General features: G+C 43.3%; 1 protein-coding gene across 1 annotated transcript in view; it reads left to right on the top strand.

Annotated features, from left to right (window-relative positions):
* Nucleotides 1-26,473, top strand: part of LOC147197835 (inactive dipeptidyl peptidase 10-like) — a 116,078-nt gene that overhangs the window by 64,748 nt on the left and 24,857 nt on the right. Inside the window, exons 4-12 of the mRNA XM_086124006.1 lie at nt 1,449-1,543; nt 1,658-1,732; nt 8,541-8,593; nt 8,717-8,798; nt 20,229-20,349; nt 20,570-20,724; nt 22,225-22,322; nt 22,417-22,540; nt 22,635-22,673. Coding sequence (XP_085980132.1) covers nt 1,449-1,543; nt 1,658-1,732; nt 8,541-8,593; nt 8,717-8,798; nt 20,229-20,349; nt 20,570-20,724; nt 22,225-22,322; nt 22,417-22,540; nt 22,635-22,673 — 842 coding nt within the window. The remainder of the gene's footprint in view (nt 1-1,448; nt 1,544-1,657; nt 1,733-8,540; nt 8,594-8,716; nt 8,799-20,228; nt 20,350-20,569; nt 20,725-22,224; nt 22,323-22,416; nt 22,541-22,634; nt 22,674-26,473) is intronic.

Here is a 26,473-nt window from a genome sequence, read left to right as displayed (position 1 = left end):
AGCACAGAAGACCCCACCCCCCTCCTGGCGACCAGGTGCTAACGCTTTCCCAGGATAGTGTGAGGCGTTCCCTCAGGATGTAGGTCCTGACAACATTCCTGGTCGCACCCTGAGAGACTGTGCTGAGGAACTCACAGATGTTTTCACGGACATCTTTAACACCTCACTGAGCCAGGCTGTTGTCCCCACTTGTCTCAAAGCCACCACCATCATCCCAGTCCCGAAGAAGTCGTCCCCCTCCAGCTACAATGACCACCGCCCGGTCGCACTCACCCCCATCCTCATGAAGTGATTCGAGCTGTTAGTCATGCAGCACATAAAGTCAAACTTTCTGACGTCAGCGCCACAGATCAGTAGTCATTCAAGTCATGTAATACGTAGATTCTTGGAGACAGAGAAAATAGTAGAGGACTCAAAGCAGGCTAGCACATGGCATTACTCCAGATAGGTGTTGAAAATGCCAATCAGGATGGGAGCCAGCTTGGCCGCACAATGTCTTTGGGTCGTTAGGGATACACTGCCTGGCCCAGGGTCTCTGTGGCGTTGTTGTGAGAAAGAAGGGATGAGGGGGTTGGTGGAAATGGTGTTGGGGGGCGCAGGGGCGTCCGGAGGGTTCTCCAGGGTTGATGAGCTAACAAAATGAGAGCATTGTGTGATGAAGCTCTGGGCGAGGTTCAAATCATTCACACCTTCGAGGGCTTGTAGTTGGTGATTTGCCCAAGCCATCTCCAAACAGCAGCAGAATTACTGGCAATGAAGTGCTGCTGGATTGTCTCTTAATACCCAAATTTAGCATTTAATCTTTCTGAGCTTAGCTATAAATCAGAGCTGGTCATTGTTGGAAGACATGCTAATCTTCTCAGCCGTGGGCACTTCTAAAAGGCAGCTTCTATTTTCACCCTTGTTTTGTCTCAAGATCTGTCCAATTCCTTCTTGTGAACTCTTGCAAAGGTGACTATTCAGTGATAATTTCAGCAAAGTTCCAGAGGCCTAAGGAAACAAGTATTTTTAAGGTGGTCAACCCTTCTGTCTCTAACTGGTTGTTTTTCCTCCGGGGAGGGTTTTTTTCACAGATCATTTTACTACTGCCAAATTCAATCGCAACCCTTATAAATTATATTGGTGGAAAAAAAAGGAATTTTGTTATTATTTTATGAAAATTGCAAATTAACCCTTTCAGAGGCAGCGGTCACTACACTGGACATCCTATCATGTTATCAGGTTACAGGTTATCATTACTGGTGCATGAAAGGGTTAAATATGGTGAGCAAAGATTGGTGATCATGATTTCATTTTTTTTCCAGAAAGACATTTATGGGTAAGTGTGAATCTAAACGGGACTGATGTTTGTCTATCTGAGCCCTGTGACTGACCGGTGAGCCCTTCATGTTGTCATGAGAACAAGCAGTGCAGACATTTTTTGATGTTTTTGTTGTTGTGTGTTTTAGAAAAAGATATCGTCTTTCTCAACTGGGATGGAGACTTGCTGAAAATCAACACAGAGAGCAACCAAACGGAGCTCTTGCTGAAAAACACCACTTTTGTAAGATTTTAATGCAGCATTTGACAAAAAAAAGAGCTCAACAGGCTTCTGAAACATTTGTGAAAGTCCTTTGTATTAAACTGTTTTGTCTTTCATGTCGTGTCCTTCTTAAAGTCCACCTTTAAAGCCTCAAAGTTTGCAGTTTCTCCGGATCTGAACTTTATTCTTCTGGGATATGATGTCAAGCAGGTAAGACATTAGTATGCATGCTTCATACAGACGCTGCTCGTGGTGTTTTACTTGGAGCTGCTAAAACCAGGGCTTTATAGTTCATGAGCAGGAAGTGTAGCTAAAATGTTTATACCTGTCTTCTCTCGGGAGGTCTAATAAGAGCGTACATATCTTCATACTGTATCAGCCCTGTGAACTATTGGAGTTATTATCTATTAATATTTGTTATGAAAACAAAATTTATATTTCTCAACCTCTATGACCGTAGCAGTAATATAGCTGAATCAGTTTATTCTATTGGTTCAGTATATCTTTCAGTACACTCCTTAAATACAAGTCGGCCCTATTTTCGTAGACAGGCACACCTGCGTCAAAGCTGGCGGATCTTCATTTTCATGCCAGGGCAAGTCTAGTTTACCATATTCTGGAATTTTGCAGACTGCCAAATGCCTCACTAGGCGGACCGAGGTCGTTTTGTGTTACATGCCCAAAGCGCACCTTCCATTCTTGCGACAGGAAGTAGACCAGACTTTAGATCAGGTAATATCAGGTCTAAGTTGTGGCGCAGGTGGTTGTAATGGAATTTTGGTGGATTTGATTCAGGTAGCTTGAACCAGGACTGATTGTTGATTGGGAGGATGAGAGGGAAGAAATGTCATCTGTGCAGTATTGGATTCCATCCATCCATCCATCATCTACCGCTTATCCGGGGCCGGGTCGCGGGGGCAACAGCTTTAGCAGGGAAGCCCAGACTTCCCTCTCCCTAGCTACTTCTTCCAGCTCTCCCCGGGGGATCCCGAGACGTTCCCAGGCCAGCTGGGTGACATAGTCTCTCCAGCGTGTCCTGGGTCTTCCTCGGGGTCTCCTCCCGGTGGGACATGCCCGGAACACCTCACCAGGGAGGCGCTCAGGGGGCATCCGAATCAGATGCCCAAGCCACCTCATCTGGCTCCTCTCGATGTGGAGGAGAAGCGGCTCGACTCTGAGCCCCTCCCGGATGACCGAGCTTCTCACCTTATCTCTAAGGGAGAGCCCGGACACCCTGCGGAGAAAACTCATTTCGGCCGCTTGTAGCCGGGATCTCGTTCTTTCGGTCACGACCCATAGCTCGTGACCATAAATGAGGGTTGGAACGTAGATCGACCGGTAAATTGAGAGCTTCGCCCTTTGGCTCAGCTCCTTCTTCACCACGACAGACCGATACAACGTCCGCATCACAGCAGACGCTGCACCGATCCGCCTGTCCATCTCCCGCTCCCTCCTGCCCCCACTCGTGAACAAGACCCCAAGATACTTGAACTCCTCCACTTGGGGCAAGATCTCCTCCCCGACCCGGAGGGGACACTCCACCCTTTTCCGACTGAGGACCATGGTTTCAGATTTGGAGGTGCTGATCTTCATCCCAACCGCTTCACACTCGGCTGCGAAATGCTCCAGTGAGAGTTGGAGAGCCCTGTTTGAAGGAGCCAACAGCACCACATCATCTGCAAAAAGCAGGGATGCAATACTGAGGCCCCCAAAACGGATCCCCTCAACGCTTCGGCTGCGCCTAGAAATTCTGTCCATAAAGGTTATGAACAGAATCGGCGACAAAGGGCAGCCTTGGCGGAGTCCTACCCCCACTGGAAACGATTCCGACTTACTGCCGGCAATGCGAATCAAACTCTGACATCGGTGGTATAGTGACCAAACAGCCCGTATCAGGGGGTTCGGTACCCCATACCCACGAAGCACCCCCCACAGAACTCCCCGAGGGACACGGTCAAACGCCTTCTCCAAGTCCACAAAACACATGTAGACTGGTTGGGCGAATTCCCACATACCCTCGAGGACCCTGCTAAGGGTGTAGAGCTGGTCCACTGTTCCACGGCCGGGACGAAAACCACACTGCTCCTCCTCAATCTGAGGCTCGACTTCCTGACGGACCCTCCTCTCCAGCACCCCTGAATAGACCTTACCAGGGAGGCTGAGGAGTGTGATCCCTCTGTAGTTGGAACACACCCTCCGGTCCCCCTTTTTAAAAAGAGGGACTACCACCCCGGTCTGCCAATCCAGAGGCACTCTCCCTGTTGACCACGCGATGTTGCAGAGGCGTGTCAACCAGGACAGCCCCACAGCATCCAGAGCCTTGAGGAACTCCGGGCGGATCTCATCCACCCCCGGGGCCTTGCCACCGAGGAGCTTTTTAACCACATCGGTGACTTCAACCACAGAGATAGGAGAGCCCACCTCAGAGTCCCCAGGCTCTGCTTCCTCCAAGGAAGGCGTGTTGGTGGAGTTGAGGAGGTCTTCGAAGTACTCTGCCCACCGATTCACAACGTCCCGAGTCGAAGTCAGCAGCGCCCCATCCCCACTGTACACAGTGTTAGTGGTGCACTGCTTCCCCCTCCTGAGACGTCGGATGGTGGACCAGAATTTCCTCGAAGCCGTCCGGAAGTCGGCTTCCATGGCCTCACCGAACTCTTCCCACGCTCTGGTTTTTGCCTCGGCGACCACCGAAGCTGCGTTCCGCTTGGCCAGTCGATACCCGTCAGCTGCCTCTGGGGTCCCACAGGCCATAAAGGCTCGATAGGACTCCTTCTTCAGCTTGACGGCATCCCTTACTGCTGGTGTCCACCAGCGAGTACGGGGGTTGCCGCCACGACAGGCACCAACCACCTTACGGCCACAACTCAGATTGGCCGCCTCAACAATAGAGGCACGGAACATGGTCCACTCGGGCTCAATGTCCCCCGCCTCCCCCGGAACATGGGAAAAGCTCTGTCGGAGGTGGGAGTTGAAACTCCTTCTGACAGGGGATTCCGCCAGACGCTCCCAACAAACCCTCACAATACGTTTGGGTCTGCCAGGACGGACCGGCATCTTCCCCCACCAGCGGAGCCTACTCACCACCAGGTGGTGATCAGTTGACAGCTCCGCCCCTCTCTTCACCCGAGTGTCCAGAACATGCGGCCGCAAATCCGATGATACAACTACAAAGTCGATCATCGAACTGCGGCCTAGGGTGTCCTGGTGCCAAGTGCACATATGGACACCCTTATGTTTGAACAAGGTGTTCGTTATGGACAATCCGTGGCGAGCACAGAAGTCCAATAACAAAACACCACTCGAGTTCTGATCGGGGGGGCCGTTCCTCCCAATCACGCCCCTCCAGGTCTCACTGTCATTGCCCACGTGAGCATTGAAGTCCCCCAGCAGAACAAGGGAGTCCCCAGCAGGAGTACTCTCCAGCACACCCTCCAAGGACTCCAAAAAGGGTGGGTATGCTGAGCTGCTGTTTGGTGCATATGCACAAACAACAGTCAGGACCCGTCCACCCACCCGAAGGCGGAGGGAGGCAACCCTCTCGTCTACCGGTGTGAACCCCAATGTACAGGCACTGAGCCGGGGGGCAATGAGTATGCCCACACCTGCTCTGCGCCTCTCACCTTGAGCAACTCCAGAGTGGAAGAGAGTCCAACCCCTCTCGAGAGAACTGGTACCAGAACCCAGGCTGTGTGTGGAGGCAAGTCCGACTATATCCAGTCGGAAATTCTCTGCCTCACACACCAGCTCGGGCTCCTTCCCTGCCAGAGAGGTGACATTCCATGTCCCAAGAGCTAGCTTCTGCAGCCGAGGATCGGACCGCCAGGGTCCCCGCCTTTGGCTGCCGCCCAGCTCACATTGCACCCGACCCCTTTGGCCCCTCTCATGGGTGGTGAGCCCATGGGAAGGGGGACCCACGTTGCCTCTTCGGGCTGTGCCCGGCCGGGCCCCATGGGTGTAGGCCCGGCCACCAGGCGCTTGCCAACGAGCCCCACCTCCAGGCCTGGCTCCAGAGGGGGGCCCCGGTGACCCGCGTCCGGGCAAGGGAAACCTTGGTCCATATATATTTCTCTTCATAAGGGGTCTTTGAGCCGTGCTTTGTCTGGCCCCTCACCTAGAACCTGTTTGCCATGGGTGACCCTGCCAGGGGCATAAAGCCCCAGACAACTTAGCTCCTAGGATCATTGGGACACACAAACCCCTCCACCACGGTAAGGTGACGACTCACGGAGGGGGTATTGGATTGGATAAAACTTTATTGTCAAATGTACTGTATGTGTAACATGTAACATACAGCACAGATGAAATGTTGCACATAGAGCATATTTGACCATAAAGTTGACTTGACTTGACAGATTCTGTGCTCCGTTGATGTGTGTGGTGGATGTCATTGTATTTCATTCAGAAATATGACATCAGCGTGCATCTGACCTTCTGAGTTATTGTAGAAAGCAATTAAATGAATTAATAATGATGATGATGATTATTATTATTATTATCATTGTTAATATATTTTGCTAAACACCCCATACTGCTGCACAACTGGTGTGTATGTGTGTGTGTTTTTATGTGTGTGTGTGTTGGGGTGGGTGCATTAACAATGTTCCAAATCAGACTGACTGTTACCCTCTATAGGTTGGAAGACGATTGATAGATGGGTGGATGGAATGTTGACCAAATGTCAGCACCTGTGAAATTTGTCCCAGTATGAAAGGGTTAACTCTTGTGTAATCAAAGGGTATCTACGCTTGACATATATCATGCAGTATCTCACAACAAATCTCAACACTTTGGTCTCATATCAGCGACGTGGTGGTCATAGGGAATTTCGGGAGATTCCCATACGGCCCGTCCATTCTTGGCTGGAATTGCAGCACAAATACGTTTCGACGAATATTTCCGGGTGGAATTTTGGTCCCAGTATGTTCCTCTCTGTCAACATTGCAAGGAATCGTCACATAGGTGCCCACACTCGCTGCATACATCTCTTCTAAAGCTCAGCTTTATGTTTAATTTACTTTACTGTCATGGCATACCTATTTATACACTTAATGGTACACTTCTTGTTATATACTGGCAAAAACAAGTACTTTACCCAGAGAAGGATTAAAAAACACTTTTTGTTTTGGTCCCCAAATAGTCACGACACAAGCCGTTCTCTGTGTAGTTACCCCACCTATGTACAGTACTTTCTTTGGCTTCAAAACTAGCATGACACTATTAACATCGGTACTGTCCAAATCACAGTGCATGGCTGATACATTCATGGTGACAGCATGCTAGCAGCATGAGTGAACATAGCATGCTTGATGATGAGCTGTGTGTGGCTCATTATGATGGCAGTGAAGACGCAGTGTCTGGAGGGTGCTCTCACCTAAGACTGACGGAGCAGATCTGATCATCATCAAAGTGACGACCTGAATGTGGAGAGTAATGGCCCCTCACTGCTGTCTCCAGTTCTCATTTTATACATTTGTGATCATATTGGTTTTCGGTTTACTTTACAATGTCAAAGATTCCAATTATTCCCTAGCAGTTTTTTTTAACCCTTTCGGGGACAGTGGTTACTATAGTGGACAACTTACTGTTATCATGTTACAGGGTGCATGAAAGGGTTAGATTTATAATGGACAGCAGTTTGTGCTTATTATCACAATTATTTGTCTAAATTCCAAAGTCATCAGAGAGACATGGAGTTTTCTGAGATTGTTTTACAAATTTGACAACCTTTAAAAAAACATTGTGCTGTCACTGTCATGTCAATGAGCAATGCTGAAGTCTTAGATATGTATCAGCTTTGACATGCATCCAGCAAACAGATGCTTCATAAAATTCCGATGATACCGATGAGACCAAAACCTCAGTTGTAATGTCATGAGTTTAACTGTGTTCGGTCCCAAAAGCCCTTGGGACCGAACACAGTTAAGGGCCCTTGGGACCCATCCTGCTGAACTGGGCCCCCTGGCACTTTATCTGAAGCCAACAGTCGTGAACTTTGGTCTTAAAATGGACAGTAATTTATAATTGGACCGGCAAATGGGTGCTGTTGTTAAATCCAGTTTTTTTCATTTAAGGCAGCTGGATGAGGCAAAGCCTCTCCTTTCTCAACAGCATTTTGAAAAAGTAATCCATGCCGTCATCACATCTCGGCTGGGTTACTGTTATACACCTTTTTTTGAAGTCTGCCAATTCTACCATAAGCATCTCCAGTTGGTCCAAAATGCTGCTGCTTGCCTCGTGCTCATCAGGGTGCACACATAGCTCCAAATCTTGCATTCCTCTCCTGACTCAGTGTATATTTTAGAGTTGTTTTTATGATTTTTTTTTTGTTTTTGTTTTTGTTTTCTAATCTTCAAATGGCCCACCCTCGCCTCTCTGAGCTCTTCCACACCTACGCACCTGCCGGCGGGGCTATAATCAAGTCCACTTTTATCAAATCCAAGGCAAGTTTGAGTCCACAAGGTGCAAATGCAAATCCAGTTGAGATTAAGAGTAATCCTTAAAACAGAAAAATAGTATTTTCATGACCACAAAATTAGAGGAATTTCATTCAAATCAACACTCTTCTTTGAAGCTTGTGTTGTGACCACTCAACTTTATTAACTGTGCAGATAAACAACAAAAACAATGACCTCTTATTGTGGTGCCCCCCAAATGTGGAGCCCTAAATGTCAGAAATAGTTTTACAGAATATGAAGTTGTTTTTTTTAAAGACTCCAGTTTTAGATGGTTGGTAAAACCACATTTTATAACTCTTGCTGATGACTGAAAGAAAAAAATATTGTGTTCTTTGGTGCTTGCAGTCAGTTCAAACAACCAGATATTTTGATAATCTGAACAAAATTATTTCAGGTTTCTTTTGTAGGAGGTAGTTCATTTTCAGAAATGAAAATCTAGTTGTACTCCAGTCGATAAAAATATTTAAGATGCTAAATAAGTAAAAAGCATTTTGTAAAAAAATCTAACATGTCTTTGTTTTTTGTTGTTGTTGTTATTATTATTATTTTTTTTTATGTTTTAGGTTTATCAACATTCTTTCATGGCGTCATATCTAATCTACAACCTGCATACAAGGTCAGTGAGCAAAGAAGAACCTTTTTCTTTTAGTGGCCTATGACAAGATTTGTGACTTGTGCGTAAGTGTTTTTTTTGGTTTGTTTTTTGTCTTAATCTGTTTTGTCAATGTTCTTGGACCAGAGAAGTGATGGAGCTCAATCCTCCAGAAGTTTCCAATTCAGTCCTCCAGTTTGCTTCATGGGGAGTTGGTGGTCAGCAGTTGGTAAGCCGTCCATTCAGTGTCTGCCATTGAATGGTTTACAGTGATAAATTTTCAAGTTAATTAATCACTGATAAAGCTGCATAATTCCATACTACTTGTTATTGCATTTGTAATAACTAATGGAATATTTTCATATGATTATTACCAAGCACAAATTAAACAGTTTTGCATTGCTGTTCACGGGTCAAAATTATATTTTGTACCTCATCATTACATATTGGATATCAAAACTGAGAGTCAAACGCCAAGGCAACCATCAAGAGAAAGTATCAGAAGACGAAGAATCACTGAGACAGTTCCAAAAACCTTTGCTGGGCTCAGGTCACCTATTACGAGTGGTCAGGATGTCGAGAGAAGCTCTGTGCTACTGATAGCTAGCTTTGTCTTCTAGTGTGATGTTGTACTTCCAAGTATATTCTTGATGCCGATTGGCTGTCACCGATGAATGAGAGACTGGCCGGCCTGAAAAAAATGATGGAATGATGATGGATGTTCCCACCACTAAAAATGTACTGTACATACACCATACATTCGTATTTGGTGGGTACGTGTGTGACCTCTCTCATCTCCAAACGGCACTATTGATTTATGATAGATGCAATCAGTGGGGAACAAGCTTGCTTGTCAATAAGTAATTTACACCAGTTAAACTTTGATTTGAAGTCACGTCCTTTGGACGTGTCGCAATTGCTAACCTGCTTTTCGATCTCTCAACTCTTATGTTCATTGCGGCACCTTTATGACAGGCAAGGCAGACTTTGGCTATTTTAGACGTACCTTTGAGCTTACCCTGAGTGTTTACACATTCACATCGTTTGTGTGTCCTTCTTGCTCCAACTTACTACTGCTGCAGTACGGAGGGAGACCACTGCACACACGCAGCTGTGCCTCTGTGCATGAGTGTGTGTGGCCTACCGCCACTCTGACCGCTAGTTGCCCACCAAAATAAACAAAATGGAACGTTGTATAGGGGCGTGCGGAGGTCATTTGATGCCCGGGCCAAATGTTTGATTTGATGCCCCCCAGGCCTCACATTTTGCACGTTTACCAAGTTACCTTGAAAAGATTGCACTACAAATACTTAACTGCCGCTCCACTCACAATTTCTTAAAACTTTAACAATGACAATTGGTAGTTTTACAAAGCACAGACATTTAAACATGAAGCACAAGTCAAATTATGTCCAATTCAATAACAGTCAACATACAATATGTTGCATTGCATTGACATTAGCTTGAAAAGGGGGCCCTAAAGCTTACCTAGCCTCTCAATTTTTTTTACAATCAGGTGACATAAAACTTAAGACTGCAAAATGAGTTCTCTGGTTTCTAATGACATAATATGAGCATTGCATCTAATTCATGAGTTGTTTCCATTGATTTTGTTCACAATACAGTTGTACGTCTACTGACAAACGTCTCTTCATATGAAAATTTTCAAGTTACGAAACGCCTCAACAGGAAAATATTGCCTCTTGTTACAAAAGAAATTTCAAGATACGATAGGTGAAAATACAGTATGGATTGCTACTCGCAGCTCCGAGTTTCCTGAACGCAACAAATTTATAGCTGCTCTGCCATTGGCTATTACCGAGCATCTTCCTTGCATCCCATTTGCTAAGAGGGACCTCTACCAAAAGTGTCTATGTGTGTAGATAGATAAATAGATAGATATGTGTCGATGCAGTGTCCTCGTCTTTCGCCACTCAGGCTATGAGGCGTTCCGATCGTTTTACGTAAATGTGAATCACTCAGAAAAAGTGTTCACCAGTCCGGCGATCGCTCACTATGCTGATGTTTGCCTTGGACATTTTCGAAGGTTTGTTAAAAGCTGACAACAGCAAACGTCCTTGGATCAGTTCTTTACAAAACGCCAGGCAAAAACCACTTCTGAGAGAGAACATGAACGAAAGAGGGGGAAAAATGATGAGGACGCAGTTAAAAGTTAAATGATCATTTTTATTCTTTTCTCTATTCTTTATTTACTACATTATGCACAATTCTCATTCATTGATATAATTGTAACATGTAATTGTTACATATTTTAATGCATTTTTATGCTTCATAAAACATTTATGTTTGAATTTTAGGGGGCTTGGAATGGATTAGGGCATTTACGTGTAAAACCTATATACCGTATTGGCCCGAATATAAGATGGCCCTGATTATAAGACGACCCCCTCTTTTTCAAGATTCAAGTTTGAAAAAAGACTTTTTGAGCACAAAATATATTTTTATACATAAAATAATTACAGTACATCTGAAACAAATGATTATAACAATATATTTGAGAGAAAAAGCATGTTATTTTGCCTCATTCAAATCTTAATATCTGAACATTTAAATATGTAAACTAAAGTGCAATCACATTCGTGAATGAAGGGCTTCTGGTTTTTGAAATGTAAATTACATCATAACTTCTCCTCAGCTGCCGGTTAACCCGGCCGATCATCAACCCACTATTCTCCAGATTGTCGCTACGTTTCTCCATTTTCTGTTATCTCTTCGATTATTTTCTTCTCTTTTCTTTCTTACCCCTATTTTTTATTTTTCTTCTTCGTGCTACCGCTATTTTTATTTTTATTCTTCGTGACAGGGGTTCACTTTGGCCTGGGGAGTCAAGTTCAGCATTTGCTTCAATGATATCTGGCGCCATCTAGCGTCATGAATGGGTATAATGTCTAGACCCCGAATATAAGACGACCCACACTTTTTCAGTCTTATTTCAATGCAAAAAACACCGTCTTATATTCGGGCCAATAGGGTACTTACAACATTTTCGAGTTCATAAATTTCTTTCAGAACCAATTAATTTCATGAGTAGAGGTACCACTCTATTATTTATATGCATTGTCGGTGACATAGTTTGATCTAAAGTGATCCCCAACAGTTTAATTTCAGCCACTTGTTATAGGATTACTTCTGCAGAGAGATGTTTAATTTTGGGGGTTCTCCCATGGCATTTTTAGAGCCCAACGTCCTACACTTTGTTTTTGTCATGTTGCTTGATGGTAGAGGACCCAAAAAACACTGGAAAACTAAATCCAAAATAAAATCCTGAAAACACCAAGAAACCATAGTAAGAAACAAACACAAACCCACGGCAAGTGCACAAACAATGTGACAACAATACGACGATCCAACCCCAAGTGGTCAGCGAAGCAGTCCTTTTAAAAGAAAAGAACTAATGACATGATGATCAACAGGTGTGACGCTGTAGGAGAAGCCATCCAATGCCACCTTTTGGTCACAAACAGAAAAATCATGACAGTACCCCTCCCTCAAAGGACTGATCCCAGATGTCCCAAAGTCACACAATGGCGGCCGCAGGTCGTGTGCCGCCTGGATGGGAACGGGTGACGGCCGCAGGTCGTGTGCCGCATGGACGGGAACGGGTGACGGCTGCATGACGTGCACCGCCTGGACGGGAATGAGTGATGGCCCTGGACAGGAACGGGTGATGGCCACATGACATGCGTCGCCTGGACGGGAACGAGTGACGGCCGGATGACGTGCGACACCTGGACAGGAACGGGTGTTGGCCGCATGATGTGCATCGCCTGGACAGGAACGGGTGACGGCTGCATGGCATGTGCCGCCTGGATGAGAACAGTTGGTGGCCGCAGAACATGTGCCGCTGGGTCCGCAGACGTGCAATGGGATCAGGCTTCTGGTCCTGTGGGGTCCATTTTTTGGTCGGATCGTTCTGTCATGTTGCGTGATTGTAGAGGACCCAAAAAGCAGGCATGCGGGAGAAGCAGGGTGAACTAAACAAAATGTATTAACAAACAAAATCCTGAAAACACCAAAAGAATTAAGTAACAAACAAAAATCCATGGCACATGCACAAAGTAACAGCAATCTGACACTGAGTGGTCGCGAGACAGTCCTTTTAAAAGAATTGGAACTAATCACATGAAGACCGACAGGTATGATGCTGTAGGAGAAGCCCTCCAATGCCACCTGTTGGTCACAAACAGAACAATCATGGCAGTTTTTTGACGCATTTAGTTTCAGCGTGTTCTCCAGACATTGGCTCAGGTCATATTGTAACAGAAGCTATTCTCGAGGCAGGCCCATGTACAGTTGTATGATCCGCATATACAGACTTATCATTAGAAACAATACGATATAGCAGAGGGCCAAGGCAACTGCCGTGAGGAATTCCGCATGTCTGCATGAGTTACAATGTCTGAAAGGGATCCGTTGTAACAATGAACTGCTTTCTGTCAACCAAATAATTGCTCTAGAAACGCATAGCTGGGCTATATGCTGATAGTTTTTTAAGTAGAAATTTATTATCAACTCGCTGGCCACCAGTTTAGGGTGTTCCACGCCTTCTGCCCGGAGACAGCTGGGATAGACTCCAGCATGTCTGCGACCCTCATAAGGATAAGTAGCTGAAATAATGGATGGATGAAGAGGTAGAACAAAGGCTGTTTTGAAGTCCAAACATGCAATTCCTGCCCACTGATTATAGTCGTTTTGTTGCCGCCGCATCACAACAGCTTGCTCCCTCTGGGAGCAGATGTTGTATTTTATGACTTTTTTTCTAATACAATAAACAATAAATATAGACAGTTGAACATGTGTGCCACATTAATCAGAAATATAGGTGGCCGCTGTGAGAATTGTGATCGGTAGAAGCGCGCGCGCGTGTGTGTATATATGTCTGTGTGTGCGCGTGTGCATGCGTGCGTGTAAGCGGAACATACGACAGTTTCTATTTGCTGCCACGGAGGAGACATTGAGTTTTATGTGGGGTTTTGGGACGTTGACAGCCTTGCAGCAACATTTAAAGAAACAGGACACAGATGTAGTTGACAGACTACGCAAAGACGCTTGAATTTCATGCTCAAGAGTTTGTTTGAAAACACCCATTTAAAAAAGAGACAAACCTTTTTCTTCCTCTTCAAAAAGTCAATGAGGCCAAGAAATAATTTTTCAAAGCAATCGGAAGGATGTGGTTCCCCACAAACAGAAATAAAATTAACACCATTTATCTGACAATGGGCAATTCCAAAAACAATGAAAAACAACGATCCTTCACAAAACAACATTTCGCGTCTGCATCTTTTTCATTTTATTATTAAGATAATATGTTGCAGATGAAAAAGTTAGGAAAAGTGGAGTCTGATTCATTTGAAACAGTGCTGTCCGTAGGTCAGTTGGAAAGGAAGCACCTTTTCATCTAAAGGAAAAATTAGGAGATTGGATTTTCCGAAGCGACCCCAGCACTAACTTTTTGCAGCCTGATGAATAATGGAACAGAACTGGTCTGTGTACATACTGTTGAATGTTAACTAGAAATATGCAGTCAACATTGTAATGGTGGTGGAACAAACTGGCAGCACTACTTATGTCACATGTAAAACACTTACCACCATCTCTTTGTTGTTTTCTTCATTCTGTTGTTTTTTTTTATTTTTATTTTTTTGTGCCATGATTGACGAGTTGGATTTATACAAACTTGTTTTTGATGTGCTAATGACGTATTTTAAACAACCCTGCGAATAAGGGGCTCTCCGACACCCCACGTGTCATTGCAATTACTTTTAAAAATAGTTGTTATAGACAAATCTGGCATCCCTTCACTGGCTCCCCATACATTTTAGAGTTATTTTCAAGATCCTCTTATTTGTTTTCAAATCTCTAAATAATCTCGCGCCACCTTACCTCTCTGAGCTCATCCGCCCCGACACACCTGCGGACCAGACATTATTAGAAGTACCACGAACTAATCTGAGGCTCAGAGGGGATCGAGCCTTTTCTGTTGCTGGTCCCTCTCTCTGGAATGACCTCCCACTGAACATTCGGCAAGCCTCCTCACTGCCCATCTTCAAAACCCTCCTCAAAACTCACTTCTATTCTTTGGCATTCGACTCAGCATGACTTAGATTTGTTCTTGGTTTTACTGTTTGGTGCTTTCTACCGTCTTTGTTACCGATTTGTTTTACTGTTTATTGTATATGTTAAATTGCTCCATGTACAGCACTTTGTATGCAGCGATGGCTGTTCGAAAGTGCTCTATAAATACAGTTGAGTTGATTTGAGTTGAGTCTGTCCGAGCTGAGGCCCACCTGCCAGCACAGCTCGACACACGAGTGAGGAAGAGAAATGGAGGGATTAGGTGAGGAGGGCAGGAGAAGGGAGCGGTTGTTGAGAGCATGTCACAAATTAATGAATGTAGAAAAACACTGTGGGTGGCTGCGACATAAATTGTGGAACAATTTTTTTCTTCCGACTCTGGCCGTACCAGCCAGTCTCTTGGCTAATCCGCACTTGATAATGGGGCATAGTTCATGAATAGTGGGGCACAATCCCCAATACAGGAGTCTGGAGTTAGCTTCTGAGATTTCACCCACACTCGTTGTCCAACCATCTCAACCACCCTCAAGGCGTTGCGGCAAAACCACACAGGCAAAAGAAACTTGAAGGTTTGGCTCCCCAAAACACTGAATTGCATAGAATCACATCTATTTTTTACATAAAAAAACGAAATGCTAAGATTTAATTGAGATAATTGAACCTGTCATATTAGCCTCTGGACCTTGGGGTCTCTTGGTGCTCAGGAAGAAAGGAGAAGTCAAGAGAGCATTTTGACGTACGTAAAATTGACAGTGATTTCTGAGCAATGAACATTGTTATTTTTTTATAGACTGAAGAAGCGTGAACCTGAGCGTACCCTATAGGCCAGGGGTGGCCAACCCGCAGCTCTTTGGCTGGTTCAATGTGTGTTGCGTGCGTGTGTACCGTATATGCTTGCACGTGCGCGATAGGATCGATCGCGGGAGGTTCTTCCCTTCAGAAGTCGATCTTTGGACAAATATGTAGCAAGCTGACCCAAGGAAGTAACCACTGCAGCTTGACAGTGCCCTGTTTCGAGTGGCAACAATGGAATACAAACCAAATTTGAAGAGGATTGTTTAATTTTTGAAGTCAAGATGGCGCCCGAGTAGGCAGCCGTCAGCAAGTGCTCTCACGAGCCTTGCTCTTTTTTGTTGTTTTTGTGTTTGTTTTGTCACTTTGTGTTTATTGTTACGTTGTGTGGACCTGATGTGGACTTTTTTCAGCATTTTTTGGCCACGACATTCATCAAGGAGGAGACTCTGTGCTTGGTGGTTGCGCCTTCTCGGCAGCATGGGTATACCAGCACTGTTTTTGACTGGGAGGAATGTCGGCGCCATTTGACGGTCATTGATGGACAGTCCCGGGGCGCTTGTGTCTTGCGCCTGTAATGGGCAGCATTTTTCACTGCCCCGCTTTGTTCAGCGGAGAGATCGGTGCTGTTGAACGGTCTGCGGCTGGATGGATGTAAGGCTTGAGGAGCCGACGATGAGAAGAAAGGAGCGTTAGCGCGGAGCGCCGATGCGGATTTGGAACTGGGAGTCGCGGCTTGGAGTTTGAAGCGGATTACGTGGGACAGGAGAAGTGAACTGATCTCTTTTCATCAATGGACGCTACAGCTTCGTGTTTGCTTTCAAAACGTAGCTTTTAGCAGACGTGTGCACATTTTCAGCATGACGTCTCTGATCCACTGGTGAAAGGACACTTTGATCCTCTCCTCTTTCATCTATAACTGCTTCAGACAACAAAGTGTATGCAGAAAAGTGGTGAAGATTGCACGACTGTCTGTGTCCTATGTGTTGTGTTGTGTTATTTTGACTTCAAAATGGCGCCGCGAGAGTGGCTGCCTTTCCAGCAGCTCCTATATTTTGTTGTTCTACTTCTTCCTTTCATAACTTTGCTGCTGTGAATTGAGAATTTCTCCATTGTGAGGCTAATAAAGGTTTTCTTATCTTATCTTAAGAGAAGGAATACCAAAGGTCCCTGCACTAAGGCGATAACCAACTTGCATAGGAAGAGAAATTGATTCGTGATTATTTTTATATTTTTATTTGTGACCTGAGCGTTTGTGTGTGTGAGTGTGTACACACAATATTCATTGATGAAAATGACTGGCCGGTGGTCTTAGTACTGTAGGAGTCAATTTTTGTAATTATTATGTTGGTGTGTGACATTTACAATAAATGTGGCTGAGGAGAGGTTTGTGTGTGTGTGTGTGTGTGTGTGTGTGTGTGTGCATGCGTGTGTGTGTGTGTGTGTGTGTGTGTGTGTGTGTGTGTGTGTGTGTGTGTGTGTGTGGAAGAGATGCGGTGATGTTTATGTGTGCCCATGTGCATGATGTGGCTCTTTGCAATATTGTAACACAGAAAAAAAAATTGGCTCTTGGTCTCCGACTGGTTGGCCACCTATGTACCCATAGGCAATTAAAAAGTGGTGTAAATTAAATACATGGCAAGGCTTGATTGGTAACGAGAAACAAGTGCACCACTGAAGAGGCACACCCTCTACGCCAGCTGATGCTGAAAACAAAAACAAAGACAGAGCAGAAGATGATACTTTCAAGTTAATCAAAGCACTTTAACACTGCGATTCATCGACTGATGCTGCAGCATCATGAACAATCGGGGATTCAGTTGAGGTTACCACCCATCCCATAAAATATGGAATCGTCCTTTATTTGGGAATGAAATCTTACATCCCGTATTGAACCAATACATGGATGCGGTTTGTTCCGTATTTTCCCTAATTGTCCAATGCGTCTGTCACAAATAAACGTGAACACTGAGTTGAACAATAATGAACAAAATATAAAACAGGAAATATTAAAGACAGCAACGTGGTATTGGCTGGAGGTATGCAGGACGTCAGGTGTGTTTTCCTCTGCTGTGTGTCAAAATCATCTGGTTGTTTGCCTGCACCCAGGCAGAACCCCCCCCCCCCCCCCCCGCCCCTTTGTGTTACCTGTCATGATTGTTGCCTCGTAATGGAATACTTATCATTATTATAGTTATCTTAATGATCGTAAAAGTGCCCCCAGACAGGCTTTGTTAGAGCTGTTATAGCACGTTACAGTATCAGTTCAGCTTTGATCATGAATACACAGTATACGAGTGTTTCATTTTTTTCTTCCGCTTAAAGGTATCCCCCAGTTGTTACATTTACAGCATTTAATATTTGAGTATTGTCCTCTTTCAGTTAAAGTGTCTCCAGACAGGCTTTGTTTAATTTACAGTACTTTTTATGTATACAATACAGTAGGCTAGGTATGTATGCTCAAGTTCAAGCTATTAAGTGTTTCAGAATTGTTAAAAGTGGTAAAGTGCAAATCTTTGTTTAAAAAACGTATGTCTTGAAATTTTATTGAAGTTTTTTCTGTTTTAAATAAATGTGTTTTTTTATGTCTTGAATTGTAAAAAAAAAAAATCATATTTTTATTTTTCACTTATGAAGGGTTCAGTGAATGTGCATACGAACTGGTTGGGTTCGGTACCTCTAACAAGGTTAAGAACCAATGCTCTATCAACTGTCTCCCATTTCCTTTTGGATCCACTGCTATCTTTACCTTTTGTTAGCCGTAACAAAAGTTGTTGTTGTTAAATGTGTACAAGAAAATCTCTTTTTCTTAACTGATTTATCCTTGTCTTGTCTTCATACAGCATTATTAAAACTGCAGTACATATGTTCAAAATTAATTATGAATGACAATGACAAAGACAGCTCTTCAGTGAATGGGACTGAGCCTCACCTTTCAATACATCCATACTTTCCTCATGATTACTGGCCACATCCCATTTCTTTTGCACCGTCCATCTTAGTTGACTGCCACTACCTTTTTGTGGATGAAAAAAAAGGTCATACAATAGAACATAATGTATTGCAGTGTAATGTTGTCAGGGTTATCAATTAGACATTCATAATAAAGACCCAATGAGGAGAGAACACACTGGATTCTCTAGATCACTCAAGGGGCGAACGAGGAGAAGCGTTAGGTTTCAGTTCTCTGCACGTCATCCAAGGATCTCCCCGCTCACCCTCTCATTTATTTCTCATTGGGAATCTAATACAGGGTGTGTCCAACCTAAAGGATGAGGGCTGTTGAGGATGCGCTGAATTTGTTTGACTATGTGTGTGTATGTGAGTGAAAAGTACATACATGTGTGCAATCATTACAAAGACACCAAGTCTAGTGTTGACAGCTCCATCCATATCCGACCTTACTCTTGTTTAGTCTTCAGGCTTATTTCTTTCCAACCACATTCTCGGAAAGGTGGTTGCATCCCTCAACTGTCACACAGTGCACTTCGCATTCTTTATTATAAGTGTGAGCATATCTTTATTCAAAGCATAATCGTTCTTCATTGCAGGCATTTGCGTTCTTCATTGCAAGCATACTCAATTTATCATTAATAATGTGCAAATGTATGATAACTAAAAACAATCAACCTAACAAATGTACTGAAGCCTCAAAACACAATCTAGGCTGGCATAGTTCATATTGCTGGGAGTCCACACATCACATTGCCATGTAATGCATGAGTGCATACACAACTATCGTGATGAGTGGAGGTTTACGGCTTAACTTTTTTTTTCCCAAGCCGCACAACACATCCATCCATTTTCTGAACTGCTTATCATCACTAGGGTCATGCATGGGAAAATTGGTACAGAACAACAGCACGATGCAGTTAACACGTGTAATCATGCAAACACAACAAACACTTCTGTTGTTGATTTTTTTTTTAATCATTAAAGCAGTGGCAATGTGAATTTATTTTAAATTTATTCATGACTTTGTTGACGGCTGTGAATAAGTTCTACGAAAATAAAACTACTTCGTTTTCACTGAAACCATAGTATTATCGCTATTGTATCATTAACAAGAATATTGAGATCTGAAATTTTGGCTATATCGCAGAGGTACCGAAAATCGGCATGAGAAGGACTCTTGGAATATGATGATGAGGGTATGACAACCTGTCAATGAGAAAGAATTAGACACAAGGTAAAATATATGCCGTAATCGCAAGTGACTAGACACAGGTGTGGGAAAGTACAATCGAACAGGTGAACGCAAGACAAAGAGAATCGGCACGAATCTGAATCCCAATGAGTCAGAACCTAACTAAAGTACACAGAAGAATTGGCTCTAGACAGGCCACTCATCCTAATTTACTGACAATAACACTATAGAAGTTGTTTAACGTTGAACGCATTCTTTGAAAGTGTCGGACTAGACCAAATTGAGCAAAGAAAATACAGTACCTCAATTAAAGACATCTATGAACACATCCGATCCTCTTGTCGAGAAAAAAAATCAATGTCCCTCCAATTTATGGAAGAAAACTAAATTATTCTATATGTATCATAGATACATGTAAAAACATCCACAGACTGAACACATTGGCGACAATTAAAAGGCTAAGGTTTGCAAATCACTCACACATATCTGTAGCTATATTTGTAAAACATCCTATATTTATGGTATGTACTGTATGTATTTATAATTTGTCTGCACCAGGGTGAATGTTTTTTTTTTTTTTACAACAACATTAATTTCTTAATTTTATACATGTTTATCCCACAGATATACATATTCGAAAACAACATTTACTACCAATCCGATGTTCAGAGCAGCTCATGGAGACTCACATCATCTGGACAGGAGGCCGTCATCTTCAATGGCATTGCAGACTGGTTGTACGAAGGTAAAATATTACAACCACCAAAGCTACCTTCTTGATTTGATTGATAAAAAAAATGAGTAGAAATAACAAGGTTTCAGACATGCTTTACATGTTGATTTTGAAATTTGCCACGGCATCTCCGGTAAAAGAGATGAAAATGGACAATAATGTTCATAGTTCACATTTTAGTCACAGTTGAGTGGTTTGCAACTTCAATTTGCACTCTCTTGTTTTTTCCCAGAGGAGGTTTTGCATACTCAAGCAGCTCACTGGTGGTCGCCTGATGGCTCAAGACTTGCTTACCTGACCATTGATGACTCCCTTGTCCCAAACATGCTCCTGCCATCTTACATGGGTTCGATTTACCCAAGGGGGAAAGAGTACCCATACCCAAAGGTAACACTTGACTGTCAGGCTTCTTTCACCCACAAGCTTAATAAAATATCAGTAGTTGGTTGGCCAGAACATTTGACTAGTTTGCGTCAATGTTTTGTTAACTTTTTCATACTGTACACAAATGTTGAATATTAATGAGTGCCTTTTAAAACTGAGAACTAGAAAAGCAAGGGGGATCTGTGCCACCAATATGTGAGGTAGGAGAGTTTTTTAAATGTATTTTAGTGAGACAATGTAGTAAACACCCTTTGTCAAGTGTCTCAAAGACCTCTCTGATAAAAGATGTATTGCAGTTGGGTGCCAGATAATTTGAATATTGAGGCAAAGTCCATTTACGTAATTCAATAAATTGTTTCAAAAAGTGAAATTTTTGTTATATTAGTTCACCACACACAAAATGACATTTCAATCCCTTATTTGTTTCAGTGTTGATGTTTATGGCAGAAAGTCACAAAAATAAAAAGAATGCAGTGTTCCTCAAAATTATTACTGCGAGACAATTAAATATATCCAAAATATAACGCATGAAAAACACACTATGCAATACATCCATCCATCCATTTTCTATTTGCTTATCCTCACGAGGGTGGCGGGCATGCTGGAAACTATCCCAGGTGTCTTTGGGCAGTAGGCGGGGTACAACCAGAACTGGTTGCCAGCTAGTCGCAGGGCACGCATAGACAAACAACCATTCACGCTCACAATCACACCTTGGGACAATTTAGAATGTCCCATTAACCAACCATGCATGTTTTTGGAATGTGGGAGGAAACCGAAGTACCCAGAGATAACCCACGCAGGCACGGGGGAGAACACACAAACACCACACAAGAAGGCCGGAGCCGGAATTGAACCCTGCATCTCTGCACTATGAGGCGAAAGTGATAACCAGTCAATCACTGTACCGCCAGCATAATAATAATGATTTTGTTATATTAATTCCAATAATGTTGATTTTTAAAGGCAAAAGAATTGCTTTCACAAGGACGAAAAAAGGTGAATAGTTTTTTTAGAGCATTATTTTACTGTTAATTTGATTGGGGTGGTAATTGGAAAGAACAGTCACCCTTGTTTTTTTTTTTTTTTTTTTGCAGTGTTACTGTCTGAACATGTTCCAATCACATCACGAGACTAATTAATGCAGTTATTTGTGCTTTGAAAAATATGTCAAATATAGATACAGGCAGATCAGTGGGGTGAAGCAAGAAGCAAAGGATCTAAGAAGACAGGAATAATATGAGCCATGATTGTCTTGCTTGCTCCAGGGCCTTTGTATTGCACATTACAGTTTTCTCTCCGCATGGACATCTGCAAATAGTCATATATTCCATTACTATGACCCCCACCCCTCTTCATAACTTATGAAACCTCATTCATACATAATTATACTGTGTTGCATTCTTATCATCACGGTCCGTGCAGTGCACCATGAATTATTTGTCACATTTGATTTGATTTGATTGATTTAAATCAACTGGTGTTCTTCTTATATTCATCCAGATGGGTCAAATCAATCCCACTGTAAGCCTTTATGTTGTCCTTCTTGATGGCAGCTCCCAAACAACTCAACTGTTACCTCCAGACAGTCTTGTAAAAAGGTAAACCCGCAGTCAAATTTTGTTTTATAATACATTCTCTGAAAATTGAAACTGCTTTCTGAAGTTGTCACGGCGTGTGATTTATTCGTTTTAGTCAAGATTACATCACCATGGTGAAATGGGTGACAGTGGACACGTTGGCTGTGCGCTGGGTAAATCGGGCACAAAACATGTCCATTCTTACGCTCTGCGACATACATACAACTAAATGCACAAAGGTAGGATACTTTTATTTCATGGATTTTCTCAAATGATCATTAAAAATGTACAGAAAATTTCTGACGCTGTTGCAATTTGGTCTTTTCAATCCAGAGACATGTGCTGATTTCAGAGAAGTGGATCAGTCGACAGGTAAGTATATCTCCCAAAACATGCTAGGACATCTGTTTTGAAATAAAAGTGAACAGTTAACATGACAAAAAAAAATATGTGAGACAGAATTGCAGAAATTCTCAATTCAACTTCTCAGGAATGCACGAAAAGAGAGGTCTTTCTTTTTAGTGTCAATAACGATTACTGATGCAAGTCGGCAGACCCAAATATAGAAAGCACAGGTGCGGATTGCAGGCAGCAAAGTCACAAGCATTTATTAAACGAATCTGAAATGCACCGCTGAAACAATTGGAAACATAACGGCAACAACTAAAAGGGCATCGAGGAAAAGACCTGACAAACAAAGTGATCTGACAGACTGAATGAAAACAGATGAAGTCAAGACATCGCAGAAACACAAAAAGCTGAAAAGACGAGAGGGGACCTAGAATGTGCATTTTTGTCCCTCAATCAGACCTAGACTGATTGAGTGACACACTAGCAGCAGCTTTGAAAAGAAATCATCATAGAGTAAAATTGAAGGGTATGAGGGCCATTTTTACTCAATTCAACTTTTATTTACTAAACACAATAAAAAGAGTCCATCAACAAATCATTGTTTTTAAATATGATTGTTATGATGAAAAACTGCTACATCACAGCTGTCAGTTAAAGGTGATAGGGCAAAAAGATGACCACAGAGCACAATCGAACCTCATCTGGATCCTATTTCACAATGATCACTACCAACGCGATCACTAATACCGTACGGTACTCCCAATTGTCTTGTCTAAAATAACAGCTTTTCATCATTTTGTGCGGACAACAGCCAGCAATATGGATGCCAACTACTCTTTTCACCTTTCATTCATTAGGAGAATTTATTGCGCCAGCACGAGCATTACTCTTCAGCGTTATCTTTGGGAATTGAATAAACAATCTTCGGATATAGTGTGCTTGATCAGCGAACATAAAAATCTGATACTGAATTTTTTTTTAAATTCCAAAAAGTGTTTTCTTGTTGCCAAAGAGGCAACCGGTGCTTTGGTTATTTAACGTATTTTCCACACTATAAGGCACACCTAAAAGTATTCAATATTCTCAACAGCCGAAAATGCGCCCTATAGTCCAATGCGCCTAATTTAATAATAATAATAATAATTTAAAGAGACTGTAACTCTCTTTAGATTCCCCATTAAGTTGTTTCCCTGTTTGTGTTCCTGTTGTTTTTTTTTAGCAGGAACCAATCGTAACCTTAACGGGTTCTGCCCAACACTAATTGACGTGCATTCGCCAAATCACCCTCAACTACTTTGTGAGCTTTGTGCAGCAATTATCAAATGAAGATAATACCAAAAATCAAGTCAAGTCAAGTCAAGTATTTATAGAGCACTTTCAAACAGCCATCGCTGCATACAAAGTGCTGTACATGGAGCAATTTAACATGCACAATAAACAGTAAGACAAATCGGTAATAAAGGCGGTAAAAAGCACCAAACAGTAAAACCAAGAACAAATCTAAGTCATGCTGAGTCGAATGCCAAAGAATACAAGTGAGTTTTGAGGAGGGTTTTGAAGATGGGCAGCGAGGAGGCTTGCCGAATGTTCAGTGGGAGGTCATTCCAGAGAGAGGGACCAGCAACAGAAAAGGCTCGATCCCCTCTGAGCCTCAGTTTAGTTCTTGGTACTTCTAATAATGTCTGGTCCACAGACCTGAGGCGCCGGGCAGGTGTTTAGGGGCGAATGAGCTCAGAGAGGTAAGGTGGCGCGAGATTATTCAGAGATTTGAAAACAAATAAGAGGATCTTGAAAATAACTCTAAAATGAATGGGGAGCCAGTGAAGGGATGCCAGAGTAGGAGTTATGTGCTCCCTCTTACGAGTACCAGTCAAGAGGCGAGCAGCGGCATTCTGGACCAGCTGAAGGCGCTTAATGGAGGACTGGCAGACTCCAAAGTAAAGGGCATTGCAGTAATCGAGCCGGGATGTGACAAAGGCATAAATTACTGTCTCAAAGTGTTCATGTGAGAGGAGAGGTTTTATTTTGGCCAGCTGTCTAAGATGAAAGAAGCTGGATTTAACAACAGCACCAATTTGCCGATCGAGTGTGAAATCACTGTCCAGTTTAAGGCCCAAGTTCGAGACTGTTAACTTAAGATAAGGAGACAGGGGGCCCAAGTCTACAGGATGGAATGTACAAGGGCCACTGGGACCAAACAATATCACCTCTGTCTTCTTTTCGTTGAATTTCAAGAAATGTTGTGCCCTCCAGGTTTTGATTTCTTCCAGACAGGATAGGAGTGGCCTTAATGAGAAGGCGTCTTTCTTGCTCAGTGGGACATAGATCTGGCAGTCATCTGCATAGCAGTGGAAGGGAATACCATGTTTCCTTAAGATGGAACCCAATGGGAGCAGATACAGCGAGAACAGCAGAGGCCCCAGAATTGAGCCCTGTGGAACACCACATGACAGGGGAGCAGTGCGTGACTCAGAGCAGCCAAGGCTGACACAAAAGGTTCTGTCAGCTAAATAGGACCTAAACCACTCAAGAGCACTGCCGGCAATGCCCACCAAGTGCTGCAAACGAGTCAGCAGAATACTGTGATCCACTGTATCAAATGCTGCAGTTAAGTCCAATAAAACTAGACACACGTGGTCTCCAGAGTCATTTGCCAGGAGGATGTCATTAGAAATGCATCGTCTTGAAACCTGACTGGAAGACCTCCAAGATGTTATGTTCATCCAAGAAAATTTTCAACTGCATGTGCACCACTTTTTCCAGAATTTTGGAAATGAAAGGCAGTTGGGAAATGGGCCTGAAACTTGACAGCACATCTGGATCAAGACCAGGTTTCTTGATCAAGGGTTGGACCACAGCATGTTTAAACTGTTGGGGAACTACACCAGAAGAGAGGCTGCTGTTGATGATATCCAAGACCGATGCGCCAACACTCGGGAGAACCTCCTGAAAGAAGTGCGGGGGAAGAGAGTCGCAAGGGGAGCCAGATGGCTTCGTCTGGTGAACTACATCCTCCAAAAGCGCCAAGGACACAGTTTCAAAAGAATTTAGCACAGCTGAACATGGAACATGGACAGAGGGGTCAGATGCGGTATTTGAGACCGGAGTCCTAGCTGTAGAGACCTTATCAATGAAAAACTAAAGGAATTTGTTGCACATCTCGGGTGAAGAATCCGAGCAAGTAGGCAGAGGTGGTTTGAGTACAGAATCTATCGTTTTAAATAGTTGTGACGGTTAGCTTGAAGAAGGTCCGACAGATGTTCTCTTTTGGCTTCTTTTACTGTGAGCTGGTAGTTACGCCAGCAGTCTTTCCAAATTTGATAAGAGACATGCAATTTGTCTTTTTTCCACTTGCGTTCGGCTTTGCGACACCCCTGCCTAGCTGCGCGGGTAATGTCGTTAAACCATGGCTCGGGTTTAGGTTTTGGGAGCACAGTTTTTGAAGGAGCCACCAAATCCAGGATGGCACGGCATGACGAGTTGAACCAAGAGGTGAGTTCCTCTGTGTTAGACGAGGGTACGCAAAGGTTATTAAAGGCATCAGAGAAACGACTGGCAGTGCGAGGGTTAAAAATTCGGCGTTTACAACTAGGAACGGCAGATTTCACAGCAGCATACGATAAGACTACGTCAAATAAAACTGCCATGTGATCAGAAATCCCATTTTCAAGGACTTCCAGATTTGACACCGGTGGACCTTAAGCAAAGACAAGGTCTAAAATATGTCCTTGTTCATGTGTCGGGCTGGTCACATACTACACGAAATTAAAAGAGTCGATAAGTCTTAAGAAGTCCTTTGCTAGCGGTTTTTCCGGACAGCA

This window comes from Hippocampus guttulatus, chromosome 11, assembly GCF_054856545.1.
Source record: "Hippocampus guttulatus isolate MCC_2025c chromosome 11, RoL_Hgut_1.0, whole genome shotgun sequence".
Lineage (NCBI taxonomy): Eukaryota > Metazoa > Chordata > Actinopteri > Syngnathiformes > Syngnathidae > Hippocampus > Hippocampus guttulatus.
Note: the sequence above shows the minus strand (reverse complement) of the source record. Positions and strands in the feature narration are given on the sequence as shown.